Source organism: Drosophila eugracilis, unplaced genomic scaffold (genome assembly GCF_018153835.1).
Source record: "Drosophila eugracilis isolate 14026-0451.02 unplaced genomic scaffold, ASM1815383v1 contig_1104, whole genome shotgun sequence".
Classification (NCBI taxonomy): Eukaryota; Metazoa; Arthropoda; class Insecta; order Diptera; family Drosophilidae; genus Drosophila; species Drosophila eugracilis.
In genome coordinates this window covers 961,877-976,044 of record NW_024571881.1, presented here as the reverse complement: position 1 = coordinate 976,044, position 14,168 = coordinate 961,877, and the positions used below count along the sequence as shown (strand labels likewise).

The 14,168-nt window shown below is 42.5% G+C and overlaps 3 protein-coding genes across 3 annotated transcripts; 1 reads left to right on the top strand and 2 right to left on the bottom strand.

The window, feature by feature from the left end:
- Positions 1 to 3,622: 3,622 nt before the first annotated feature.
- On the bottom strand, positions 3,623 to 4,129 carry LOC121529769 (histidine-rich glycoprotein-like). The gene has a single exon (XM_041817725.1). It carries the CDS (start codon positions 4,127 to 4,129, stop codon positions 3,623 to 3,625), a length of 507 nt encoding a protein of 168 aa, XP_041673659.1.
- A 1,691-nt stretch (positions 4,130 to 5,820) lies between these two features.
- On the top strand, positions 5,821 to 7,903 carry LOC108109814 (probable medium-chain specific acyl-CoA dehydrogenase, mitochondrial). Its single transcript, XM_017218539.1, has 3 exons — positions 5,821 to 5,935; positions 6,481 to 6,837; positions 6,900 to 7,903. Exons 1-3 carry the CDS (start codon positions 5,918 to 5,920, stop codon positions 7,782 to 7,784), a joined length of 1,260 nt encoding a protein of 419 aa, XP_017074028.1. The 5' UTR covers positions 5,821 to 5,917; the 3' UTR covers positions 7,785 to 7,903.
- Positions 7,904 to 8,217: 314 nt separating this feature from the next.
- LOC108109813 (tonsoku-like protein) lies at positions 8,218 to 12,932 on the bottom strand. The gene is made up of 5 exons (XM_017218538.2): positions 12,555 to 12,932; positions 12,322 to 12,493; positions 9,690 to 12,203; positions 9,459 to 9,634; positions 8,218 to 9,388 (listed from the first exon to the last, which is right to left on the bottom strand). The coding sequence occupies exons 1-5, from the start codon at positions 12,823 to 12,825 to the stop codon at positions 8,307 to 8,309; spliced, it is 4,215 nt and encodes a 1,404-aa protein (XP_017074027.1). The 5' UTR covers positions 12,826 to 12,932; the 3' UTR covers positions 8,218 to 8,306.
- Positions 12,933 to 14,168: the final 1,236 nt, after the last annotated feature.

Below are 14,168 nucleotides of genomic sequence, written 5' to 3'. Positions count from 1 at the left end.
GAGGCAGGGCCCAGAACCGAAGGGTCTCCCTCTAAATCGACACGTGCCCTTTGTTATTGTTGACGTTTTTATAGACGCGAGCACGTGCTTTAAAGGAAAACGAGACCTTTTTAGGGTTCTATTGTCAACTTGAATGAATGGTTTTAAATTAATTCAAAATTTAATGGTTTATTTTTGGTCTAAGGATTGTTTTAAAGAAATTCAAGAATCTTTAGGCAAAGCTAACAAAGATTTATTGAGTTTTTTCCTGCCGAGTAACTGAAGCGTAAAATGATGATCCCTTTGGTTTGTTTCTTAAGGGAGAGTTTTTCTTTGCCCTAGAATAAGCGTATAAACCTGTCAGCTTTCCCATTCCTCAAACCTTATTCAAAATTATTCCACCCTCTTTTATGGTAAAAACCAATTTAAAGTTTGTTTATATGTATCTAATATACATTTTTTATAACCCAAATGAAACCCTTGAATTTTAAGCTGAAAATGTTGAAAAAGCTCAAATTTCTAACAGGAAATGTGAGCATAACAATTTCCCTTTATACTTAAAGATCCCTTGTTTTTGTTTAGCAAACCAATAAGAAACCTACACACTACACCCCACTAGCATTACAAATATTTACCCGAGTTGCAATCATCCTATCCAGGGTGTAGCTTTAACTATCCTAACAAAGACCCACATTAATCTTCACGTCATTGCTCGTGCAACAAAATCCGAGGCATTAAATTCCACCGACAGTTTCAGTTGGCACATTACACTAATTAGCTAAGTACACACAAAAATTCATTCGGGTAACATGAAAATGGCCCAGTGGTCGGTCGGTCCTACCCCTAGATTATCTTCTCCTGGCCCGAAACTCTGTTGACCGAGAGTAAATAAAGGCCGGGCCGAGTGCACACAATCCACAGTTGGTTGACGGCTGATGGATGATGGCTGGATGAATGGATGGATGGGTAGGTTTCCTTCCAGCTGGGGATTAACTTTTGCGCAGACGCGCCGCTCAACTGGATGTTGTTTACTTCCCATTTCGAAGTCTTGTATTCGGAATTCGAAAATCACACCCCGAAACTCACCCCCTTTGACACCACATTCAAAGGTCGAAAATCCCAATCGGATGCGGATGCATTCCCGGTCACGTTGTGCCAAGTGAGCCACAAGATAGTGTCATTAATTCGGGTTCTTAGACAGGAAAACCCACCCCTCGTAAGAAACCCCTGCTGCCAAATCCAAAATTCACCCCCTTCGAGCGGTTGCATAAAATTGCATTTCAAATTGCATCGTGACCGGGACAAATTGTGCAGTAAATAAAGGAATGAGTGTGCGTGAATCACGTTGCAGGTAATTAAATGGGCTAAAAGGGGTGGTAAGCCGGATAGCAAGGTGGCGGGCACATTTTGAATTTAATTAAAGAGCTTCCCCTTATCGCCTGGCCTGTTTGTTTTGGTTTTTGACCAGCCGTAAAGGGTTTTCTCGTTCGCACTTTATAAGCCCAAAAGCCTATTCAGTTGGTTGGGTTGCAGGGTTGGCCCAAAACCAAATGGCTTATTCGCATGTCACAAGGCACTCCAGCAATGTTTATACTCTCCCAATGCCTATGGCCATTGTCTTTTGAGTATGGCTCAATTAATAATTCAAAGGGTTCTTCTGCTTTCATTCACATTCAATTGATAGATTCTTAATTACATTTTAGTTCCTCAGGCTGCTTACGTTGGCAATAAACCCAAGGGAAGTCTTGCACGAGTTTCTAATTTTAGTTTAGTTTATTGTGTTCTAGAAAAGATATGACATTAACATGGCAAATGAACTTGTTTCAGTTCAATATCTGGTTGAAGAATCGTAAACTCAAAACTTATTTGTGTTGTATAGACTAAAATTCGAAAGGTAAACAGAAGTACTTGTAAACATCTGAGATATAATATTCTAAGATTTTTCACTCTGTATAATTATTAGAAAAAAAGTGCACATTTACTGTATTTTTACTTTAATTTACAGAACTCCTCCACTTTTTGTGAAGTCTCTGTAAAAAATCCACCAAAGAGTATCCATTATTCGACGATGAAGAAAACTTTTTAGAAACCTCCCTGAGTTTAAGTTAATATTTGTGTTAGCATCGATGTCGCGGTAACTTTTCGCCAGCAATATGATATTACAATGACCCTCCCCGGAGTGCCTTAAAAAACACCATGGCAGGAATGTTTTGGGGCAATGCCTTAAGTAAATTACCACCTAGATGAGCTGATTGCCCATAATTCTGACGACCCCAAAAAACGCAACACAAATTGAGACCACGCCAAAGGCCTCATATCGTGGGTAATTTCTTCGGGAGGAATGGGAGCAGGAAAATGGAAACATTTTCACCGTGTTCAGTTCACTGCACCCGGGGGACGGAGTATGGCGAAAATATCTGAACGGCTCACGCACCAAAATTATGAAAAATGTAAAAAACAAAAAAAAATTCACTGCACGATTCGCTGGCCAATTTGGTTGTTGGATTTTATATATATGTATTTATAGGACGACCCAAAACAGATGTTTTTTTTTTATACGGGGAGCTCCCCTCACACCGCATTACATAAATTTATATTCAAGGTGTCGCGAAACTTACGCCCAAACTCTGCAGCGATGGGAAGCGTTTCTTCAGCGTCTCCATTTGCCCAGATTACCCGGGGTTATTCAAACTTGTCGGGGCCAATCAATTGAAAAATATACGCGTATATATCTAAATATTGTCTAGAGGGCCTCACGCGGCAGCCGCAACCGAGCGATTTGAGTCGTTTTCTGAATTATTTTCGAATGCGGCTCGTCGACATAGAGAACCAGAGACCCCAGAACAGATAGGAATATAATAGAGACCCGAGAACAGAGACCACACACTCGGACTATGCCAAAGTAAAGAGTGCCGTAAAGAGAACGTTTAGCTAAAATATTTAGCCAGTTTGGCTATTTATAAAGGCCAAGACAAGCCAAGAAGATTGCGAAAAAAAGAGCTTTTCTGGCTATTTAGCTGGCGACCTCAGGATTTCTTTCGTCATAGGAGCCTCAAGATTTTGATGCCTCGGAGACGCCAGACGCCAGGCGCCAACAGGAGTTGTTAATGCCCCCGCAAGGACAACGGAAGCGCACTGCCGATGACTCACTTGGCATTGGGCATAGTCGGTCCAAGGATTACTCTTGCGTCATCACTGGTATGGAATGGGTCATAATTTAACTCCAAGATGGGGTCGAGATGATGCCTCAAAAAGTTGTGATTCATTTGTTACTTTCAAGGATGTGAAAGTTTCTCTGGTTTTAGTGGAGATGAGCTGAGTCTTCTAAGGAAATTATCAGGCAGCCAGACTATTGACCTTAAGTAGAAAGTTCTTATTACCAACAAGTTATGACCCTTAATGGCATAAACGTTTTACAGAAGATTCGAAAGGGAAATAATATCCCTATAAAAGGCATTGATTTTATGGCTTTGAGTAAGTGGATGAAAAAGGATATCATGAAAATATGAAAACTTATGAAGGTCCCTCAAACTTTAATGACACCAACTCATTCCTTAAAGCAACTAGGTGTGACCTCTAATTTCGTCCCCTTGGAGTCCTGATCACGTGACTATCTATATTAAGTGGGTAGCTAACCCATTCCCTATGCAATGATGTAATCCTGGGCAGGACAACTTACCGCACTCTGGTGCCCTGTAGGGCAATGCTCATGCTTGTTAGGATGGTGGTGGGATTGCTGCTTGTGGTTGGTACCACCGTTGGCTCCGTCGTGGTGAAAGATCTGTTCATGCTGATGTTGGAAGTACTCGTAGTGACCGATATGATCCGGATGGTGTTCCGTCGGTGGTGAGTGGATCCGTGAGGGCGGGCTGTGATGTTGTGCCTTGGGGGCATGGCCAGTGGTGGTGGTGTGATGCGATTGCTTTTGAGAATGGCCACCTGCTCCTCCATGATGACCACCGCTGGTAGAGTGGTGACCATGTCCATGGCCATGGTGGTGATTGTGGGTAGGCGGCGAGGGCATGTTGTGACCACTGTGTGGCAGATGGGACGAATGCTGCACACCCACCTGATGTCCGTGGTGGTGGGGCACATGACCTTGGGATGCCTCCATCAGCGTAGGCTGGATGTGGGTCACAAACTGGGCCATCTTGCCGAAACCTTCAACTACTGCTCCCTTTTTGTTGTATTTTTTTTTTTGGTATGGGCTTAGGTAACACTTGTTTAATTTTTCACTGCTCTACGAGAGGGTTTGTATGGTATGGTAGGTAGGGTGGCACTTTTATATGTATCCCAGAAGTGGGAGTGGGGAGCACAGAAAGCACATACACTATGGCTGATTTGCGGACGCGATGTGTGCGACGGAGGATTTGGGCTCGGAACGTGGACAACCTTCTCGCAGGAGCAATGTCAAATGACTGACTAGGACCAGCTATCCCAGTTGGGTCTTAGATGCCACAGGACTCTCCACCCGCCATCGCACCACCCGAACGACTTCGGCTAAAGGTCGGGTGCGTGTTCGTCGTCGTCCTGTCGGAAGAGCTTTAACCGGACCCAGTTTTATGCGCCTGGCTGATAAGAGATGCCCCGCTCCAACGGCTGATTGCGATTTTGGATAGCTGCGGATGCTGATTTAATGATGCCTTCGTGCCTGGCCACGTAGTGCTCTGTTTTTTTATATCTTGCTGTCAACTGTGTCACGGACTCCCAATTCGTTTCGCTGGAGATTTTTTTTGGTCGTTGAGTAGGAGGCGGGGCTGCCACTCTTTGTATATCACTCTGTTATTTTTAACGCAGACAGAGGAACATGTTTCATCTATTTGTGTCAAGCGCGAAAGTATACTCCAATTTTCAAGGGCCTAACAGGTGGAAATGAAAGTTTTCGACTAGGTGTTATCCTTTAAAATGAATTGATGGATATTAAGTTACAGGAAAATATACTCATAATCTTGTGAAAGGTAAAATCTGTTATTTTCGTAAAGTTGTTTATGACTTTGATTTATAAACTTGTTTTATATATGTATAAAACAATGTCTTATATAAAAACATATGAGTCCTTTTGTTCTATTAGTTCTACTTAAAATGAGTACACTTCTTAAACTTTAAATAATTATTAAATGTTTATATAATTTTGTAACATACTTTAAAATTTTTTTCAATTCATTTTTTCTACTCTCCTTGCTCAAAATTATTAACCTAATATACCCTTAGGTTTATTTTCATACCTATTACCGACAAGCAATACCTTACGTTATGAGCTAAAAGCTTTTGCCTTACGTAGTTTGCTGTGAGTTACGTGGAAGCTATCTTTTATTGAGCTTATTCCGTAGGGTATTTAGTAGAGAACATTGGTTTATAAAAAAAGGGGGTGTGTCCCTTTTTGTAGATATGTATTTTATGTACTTAAAAAATATACTCTGTGAAAATTAAAATTTAAAATTTAAAATAAAATGTACGATACTTTGTTATAAACAAATATTCCATTTTATAAATTAAAATAACAAATTTAAATAATGTGATCCTTTCATTTGTTAACATGAAAAGTGAAAGTGCTTACAATATCAATTAGTTATACCAGGTACATATGTATAGAATATAACCAATGCAAAATTAATTTCTGAACTCTTTTAGAAGCTTTGGAAAAGCTCAACCAACAGCGCATTCGAATGTCGAGGGCATCTTGCCTTATCTCAACCTCCTGCATATGGGTTCATACATATGCTTGTAGTTCGTTCGTCATCGCCATTCTGTAGCTTTTGCGACTGCCAGCGCAACAAAGTCCAATGTCCAAGCGTCGGTGCCGTATCGCTATGTACATATCAACGCTATACCGGCGCATCGGCAACTCGTTTGGATCATTTCGCTGCCAGCCACCGACGAGTTAGCAAGGCGACCTAGTTAAATCTTAGGAAAATACGAAAATAAACCCACAAACCCAATGGCGTTCCTCAACAAGGTAGGCATATCATTTAATTTATAAAGCGGTGAAAGTGAAAAATAAATAAGTCTATAAAATGCGAGGGTTCAAAGTTCTCTCACAGATTAGTGACGACAGCAACTGTTGATCGTCTGCGAATTAGGTTTACGTATATATGTACATACATATCTATATACGAGTGGGTTCCGTTTCGTAAACACATTTGTTGTTGCTTATCTGCCAGCAATCATCTGTACTTTGCCCCCCTCGAAAAAAATTATTATTAGCGGCGTTTCATGGCGGCTTGTTTTTGCACTCGATTTAAATTGGAATGCTAACTTTATTGGCAGGCCTGATATAACGAATGTTAATTTACTTTGTTTGCGAATTTTTAATCTAGGGTATATAAGGTATCTCTAGGAACCCGAGTCACTCATAAAAATATATTAACAGATATGTCGACCCATCATCAAGATTAAGATTAGTTCAGAATCAGCTTTTGTTCCTAGACTGAGAAAATATGCAACGGTGATCTTAACAAAATAGTTATTAACAATTTGTTTTTTCCTTTCCAACAAAACTAGCTTGCTGCGCCTGCCCTGCGCCAGCTGGTGTCTCAAAGTCGCGCATACGCTGCCGTGTCCCATGTTTCCCCCAATGGTACCTCATTCGCCCTTACCGAGGATCAGCTGCAGCTGCAAGAGCTGGCCCGCAAATTCACCCGCGAAGAGATTATCCCAGTGGCCGCTCAATACGACAAGAGCGGCGAGTACCCGTGGCCCATCATCAAGAAGGCCTGGGAGTTGGGTCTGATGAACAACCACATTCCCGCTGATATTGGTGGTCTGGATCTTGATGTTTTCACCACTTGCCTGTCTGCCGAGGAGCTGGCCTATGGCTGCACCGGCATCATGACCGCCCTGGAGGCTAGTGGTCTTGGCGTAAGTTATACTATGGGTAACCATTTATGGCAGGATGTTCTTGATCTATTCCTTACCCACAGCAAACTCCTGTAATCTTGTCCGGTAACAAGGAACAGAAGAAAAAGTACCTGGGTCGCCTGCTGGAAGAGCCACTGGTCGCTGCCTATGGTGTCACAGAGCCCGGAGCAGGATCTGATGTTTCTGGCATCAAGACGCGCGCCGAAAAGAAGGGTGATGAATACATCATCAACGGCCAGAAGATGTGGATCACCAACGGTGGTGTGGCCAATTGGTACTTTGTGCTGGCCCGCACCAATCCCGACCCCAAGTGCCCACCCAGCAAGGCCTTCACTGGATTCATTGTGGAGCGTGACACTCCCGGACTGACGCCCGGTCGCAAGGAGTTGAATATGGGACAACGTGCCTCTGACACTCGTGGCATCACATTCGAGGATGTGCGTGTGCCCAAAGAGAATGTGCTGATTGGTGAGGGAGCCGGCTTCAAGATTGCCATGGGTACCTTCGACAAGACGCGCCCTCCAGTCGCTGCCGGTGCTGTTGGCTTGGCCCAGCGTTGTCTTGATGAAGCTTTGAAATATGCGCTGGAACGCAAGACCTTTGGCGTACCCATCGCTTACCACCAGGCTGTGCAGTTTATGCTGGCCGATATGGCCATCGGTGTGGAGACGTCGCGTCTGGCGTGGCGTCTGTCCGCCTGGGAAATCGATCAGGGACGCCGTAACAGCTACTACGCCTCCATTGCCAAGTGCCATGCCGCCGATATGGCCAACAAGATCGCCTCCGATGCCGTTCAGATCTTTGGAGGTAACGGTTTCAACAGCGAGTACCCAGTGGAGAAGCTCATGCGTGATGCTAAGATCTACCAGATCTACGAAGGTACTTCCCAGATCCAGCGTCTCATCATCTCGCGAAACATGTACGAGGCTGCCAAGGGTAGCGCCTAAGCCAGTGCCAACCAGGATTCCTCATCATCATTCACCTCAGCCACCTTCATGCTCATTCTAGAAACATTCACAAATCCGATTAATAAAGTACAATAAGTAATAATTACAAGAAACACAAATTATTCGTATCTTTTATTTTTATTTACTTTTATAACATGGCACTTAAGTTTTTGAAATGCATCACAAATACCAAAAGTTTAAAAACGACTTGAAGAAATAAGTAAATAATCAGTAAGTTTGAATTTCTTCTTAACCTCTCCAATTTCATCGCTCTTGGCCTCACTTACCCCCAAAAGTCTATAGTCTAGACCAAAGCAAATAATTTCGCCAGCTATCATCCACTGATAAGATAAGTCCAGTGGGGGCTAAGTGTTTGTCCTACTTAGGTTCAACAATTCTGCGTACTGTTATCAACCCAAAGATAAGAGGTCTGTTCAGATTTACTATATAATTGTCAAACAATAAAAAAAGACTTTGGGACTTAAAACAAAATGAAAATTGATTATACATGATGAGTCTTAACTACTCCGCTTCATTTTCATCAGCCAGTAACTTGAGGAGTCCCTTGTACCGCCTTCCGATTTTCCGTCGAGCGGACATCAGCATCCTGGCCTTATCGCCAAAGTGGAGCTGCCAAATGGTTTGAAGTGTCTCCAAGGCTCCTGGCATGGAGAACACTTGCTCATTGATTGTTAAATCAAAGCGCCTAGGAAGTTTAGTTTGTTCTTCGATTTTTTTGAGTCGAGTGTCATCCAGAAGGTTTGTACAATTGGTGGCCAACAAGGAGCGCAGTTGAGGTAGTTCATCTAGTATATAACCCAGTGCAATTCCACTTAGCCTAGAATTATCACTGATATCCAGCCACTGAAGTTGCTTGGCTTTGGACAGATGCTGGTTGATCTTGTAAAGATGGGCATCATTCAAACCACAGCCGGCTAGCTCCACACGGATAAATCGTTCGCATGTGCCACCTTCCAAAAGAGATACTATCCGTTCTCCCAAAGCAAATCCACTGGCATCGTCCAAGGGCCAACGCACGTAATTGAGATTCAATTGTTCCAGGCGGCAACTATTTAGTTGATCCGTCAGCAGGCCAACACTCTGCTGAGTGAGTTGATTAAAGCTAATATCGAACCGTGTCAACTGGTTGAATCCCAGGTCAAAGCCCTGCAGTTCCGTTAGCTCACACTGAGCAATTTGGAGGGATGTCAGAGCCTGACCAGCGGGACTGGCACAAAATCTACTAAGAATTCTTAGGCTGGCATTGCCCAAAGGATTCTGACTTAGATTTAGATCTGCCAGAAGCTCAAGTTTATCTATATTTTGGGCGCACAGCAGGGCCTCCAGTCCCTGGGAACTAATGGCATTACATTGCAGTCGTAGTGCCTTAAGTTGAAGTAATGTGGGCAGAGATTTGCCCAACTGCTGACAGCCAACGTTACCAATAAAGTTGCGGGATAGATCTAAAACCGTAAGTCGCGCTTGGTGGAGAAGTGCTTTAAATATGGGCTCTGTTTGGTGTGGGCGCATCCATAAGCCTGACATTTCTAACATTTGTGTGTTTTGCGAATGCTCCAGAAGAAGCTTAACTTTGTTGTCAACAGCTAAAAATAAGAAACATTCGTGCTAGTACATAACAATTTAAGGAAATCTTAAGATAAGCTCCATTTATACCTTTCTGTATTTGATGGCACATTTCTTCATATCTCTGCGAAAGCGGTGATATTTTCCAATCAAGAATGGTAGCCATTAACATATTTTGTTCGAGGGCCACGCTAACAGCATCCGTTTCCTCGTATGCGAATCCATCGGCAGTCTTAAGTCGTAGGAGAGGTGTTAGGCCAGTCAACCTAAGAATTATTATTGAAATTAGTTTTAGTTAAATTTTATTTGAGCAATACTTACTTATTGTAGCGCCTACCGGCTTCCTCAGCCAACCAGCGTATATTGATATCCTGAAGCTTCTTGCGCTCAATGGGAACCAATAACAGCTCGTCCTGCACTTTGACTTTAAAAGACACAGTGGTGGCCAGAACGGGAGTAGTTTGTACCTTTATAGGTGATGATTTGGACGGTGATATGAGCAACTGAATGGTGCTCGTAGTGGAATCGGGTTCAATGGTACGCAGACTGATCACCGAAGCGGCACCATCCTGCGAGGATTCACTACCCATGGGACTTTCGCTTCGGAACCGACTGAAACCGCTGTCCATCAGCGTTGCCTGATGCTTTTTCCGACTAGGAGCAGTCGAACTGCTATGGTTGCTACTCATGCTGGAGGAGCGGGACAGGGTTAGTTTCCGCATTTGCTTTTGACGCTGCGAGAATTCCGTTTCAGGAGTGGCTTGCAGAAAGTCGTCCTCCCAGTTTGTTGGCAAGGAAAGAGCAGAGTCTTGAAAGTTCTCTTTTGAGGGACGTGTGCTAAGATCTCCGGAGTTGATACGCTTCCGTTTTCGTTCCGGACCCACATCGTCGATAAGCCAGTTATCCGCATCGACCTCATCTTCGTTAAGAAAAGCGTTACGTTTCTGCTTACTTATAGTGCTTGTACAGGGAGGATCATCGTTAAGACGATTGGGTCTTTTAAGATGCGCCATAACACTTCTATACTCCTTGCTGGCACTTGGTTGTGTTGAACTCTTCGGTTTCATTCCTCCGTATTCACTTCCTGAACGGTTGTGGCTAAGGGATCTTCTGTTGCTCTCTTGAAGAGCTTCTTCTTCATCTTCTTCGTCCGATAAGCTTCCTCGATCTTCCTTACTTAGTCTTGGAACGTTTGCATTTGTTAAGGGCCGAGCATTCCGGTCACTGCATATGCCCACCTTGGAAAGTGTACGAAGTAGTCGCTCTCTCAATTGGGCGTATTGCGCCTGCTCTCCGTCTACCAGCTGTGCTCCTTGACGCCATTTGTCTAGTCCAGCAATACAGGTCTCATTGTAGTCCGTTCGCACAGTAGCATCTGCTCCACGATCCAGCAAGAGTTCAGCTACATCCAAGAAACCATTGGAACAGGCGTCAAAAAGAGGTGTTATGCCATCGCAACTGGTGCCGCCCTTGTCGTTAATGGCAGATGCGGCTCCCTTATCCAGCAACAGTTCCACAATCTCTCGAAAACCATGATTACAGGCTTCATGCAATGGCAACCAGCCTGCATGATCTCGCACATTAACCGTGTGACCCTGATCGATGAGGCGTCTGACCAGTTCCAGATTTCCCGATATACACGCCTGATGCAACTGAGTCTCGCCCTTGTTATTCTTTTTTATGACTAGGGATCTGCTACCTCGTGTGGTTCTTTGCGGACGCGGTTTTTCGCTTTCATCCAGATCACTGGCATCCGAGTCGGTCAGAGTGGTCAGGTCAAAATCGTCATCCCAATCGGGAGTATTTTGTTGCACTGCAGTTCCTCCGGCTTCGACATCTTCATCATCGTCGCCCAGACTTTCTTCTTGGTCCAAATCGATTCCCTTACCTGTGGCTTCTGCCTCCAGGTTTTCAACTAAGACTTGCATATTATGCTTAAGCATTAGACGCCTCAATCTCACCATTGCAATCTTCTCCAGCTTGTCGGACGAGGTCCCAGCCTTCTCGGCTTGGCGAAGAGCCTTTTGGTAAACATCGTGGGTAGTCCAGAAAGGATGAGATTGCTGTTCGCATATTTCAGCAATCGTACAGAGAGTGGTAAAGGCTTCCGAGGGAACATCCTGGTTCAATTCAAACTCTTTCCACAAGTACTCCAAGGCTTTGTCAAACTGTCCATTGTCTCGATAAGTCTGATAGAGACTCACGTAGATGGGCACTAGACTTTTACCGCTTTCCTTATTTAGTTCCGCGTTCTCCAACATCTTTTGGTAATAAGTAAGAGCTTTCTCATAGTTCATCAGATGGCAGCAACCGTCGCCCAGTTTCTCGTACAAGCTTTTTAACTTTCCGTAGTCCATGGAGCTGGTCAGGACCAATTCATCTAGGGTTTGACAGATCTTCACTACAACCCTTAGCTGCTTCTCTATCACTCCTCGATCGTTTTCATCAGGTGTGTTCTTCTTGTAAGCTTTGGTAAGTATATGTTTGGCGCTTGCAAAGTCGCCAGCCTTTATCAAGATCTCCGCTTTGGTGATCAGCGTGTCACAGATCTTTTTTACTTTATTGGTCAGCCGCTTAGCCACCTCCAAAGCCATATTGCAGAACCGAAGAGCCGCCGTTGCATCGTTCTTCTTGCAATTGTAGAGCAAACTCATCGAGATGTAGCACAAATGGGTCAGGTCCCACAGCTCGTTCGTTTTACTGATCTTTATAGCTTTATTAATATACTCGATGGATTCTTGGAAAGCCTCCATGTGCTCTTTCACCACGCCGATGTTTAGGTAGCAGCGAGCTTGCATATCAAGTTGCTCCAACTTCGAAATTTGACCAGCAAGTCTGTAAAATAAGAAGATGAACATTAGTTACAAAATTAATTCAATATTAATGAGTAAAATTATAACTAATGAACGCGCTTTTTGAGGTATAGACCCAGGATATTTTTAGAAAAACTTACTCTTTGATAAGCAGAAGGCTGCGAAGGAAGCTCTTTTCTGCCAGTTTAAGCTGTTCCATTGATCCAGAGGCGGAACTATCAGCCAAACTCTGGCCATGTAGAAGATGAACGCGACCCAATGTGGCATATGCTCGTTGCTCCTCCACCTGGTTCTTTAATCGCTTGGCAATCTCTAAAGGAACACATTTAGGAGGTAAAATTATGTTCTCAGATGATAACACCAGTTAACTCACTCAGGTAATCGCTTATGTGATCCTTGGCGGCATCGTAGTCGCAGAGCAAGGTGTACATCTCACCAACCATCCTCTTGGCCTTGCCCGTCTCCAGTTCTTTGCCCATAGAGGCGTAAATCTTGGCTTCCTGGACATATTCCCTAACTGCATCGTTGTATTTTCCCTGTTGATTGTAGAAGTCGCCCAACTGATTGCAACACACAGCCAGCTGATCTCGATTGCCATCGCTGCGCGCCTTTTCCTTGCGCTTTAGGTAGCGCTTTTCATCCATTAAAATAAAACACAAATAAGTACTCAAATAATACAAAACAAAACAAATTTCACAACATTCTCAACATTGTCTTTTGGTTCAGCTGCGATCGGCAGTGCTACCAGATCGTCAAATGACTTCACCACTAAATATGTTATTTTTTGAATGCCAGTAATCGATAATACGATTTTTCCGAGTCTATCGATAGATTTTAAAATGAGTAACCCCTAGAGTTGTAAAAAACGACGTTAATTTTAAAATTTAACATAAATATAAATATAAATAAATATATATATAAATTTAAAAGTATTAAACACGCTAACCCCAATTACATTAAAGATTATTGTGCTCGAAATATAAAGATAGAAGTTTTGTTTACTTTATATCAATATCAATTAAAGAAATTTCCCAAATTAAAGCTTAACTGTATTTTGGTCTGGTTTTCTATTATCGATGTTTCAAGTTTGGCAACGCTGATAATTTCTCGGGTCGTGAGCAGCATTGTTTATACTTTTGAAGGACTTTTAGGAAGAACATTTACTACTTCTAATAACAAGTTTAATTTATAATTATTTAATCGTGTTGCAGACTTTTGCCATTGCAACTAAAGCTTAAAAAACTGAGCAGATTATAATAAAAATAATGATTATATTTTAACTCCGTGCTCTCTATAGGTTTGTTTACTTCTTGGTAAGTTCACAATTCTTATACGTTCTTCATATTTCTTTTCTCATTTTCAAATTAAAAATGACTTTAATGAGATAATGATAACAGTTTTAAATGACGTCACATTTTGGCTGAAAGTCAAAGTAAAATTTTACGCAGAGCTAATTTTTCCTTTATCTAGACCATCTGGTTTATTTGTTCAGCCGAAAGTGCTTAAGCATCACATATGTTGTATGCCTGTCCGTTCTGATGTATGTATTGAAGAATGTATATATGTACACATTAGGGTGGACTCGTTCAGATGTATGTACATCAGGGTGGACTAGTTGCTTGGGAAATATAATGTTGTATTGCCCTCTTATGCGACGATTGCCGCGTCTATTAAATAACCGTTACTCCTTAAAAAAATTCAAAATAATTATGCTGACTGGAATTGACAATGAGTATGAGTCAACATGCTCTAGCTGGTGAAACTCATTGAATTTCTGGAATCAATTTATGTTCAGTTTTTTCCCTGTTCATTAATAAAAAGAATTAATCAGCAAATTCCGCCCTCTTTTTTATGGCAAAGTTAAAAATCTACTGCTGTTGTAGATTCAATGCTTATCACACTGGCAACGGGTACACAACGTGCTTATTATTGAAAAGGATAAGGTCTGTAAAAGTACAAAAGGAATTTTTTAACATATTATAAAAAA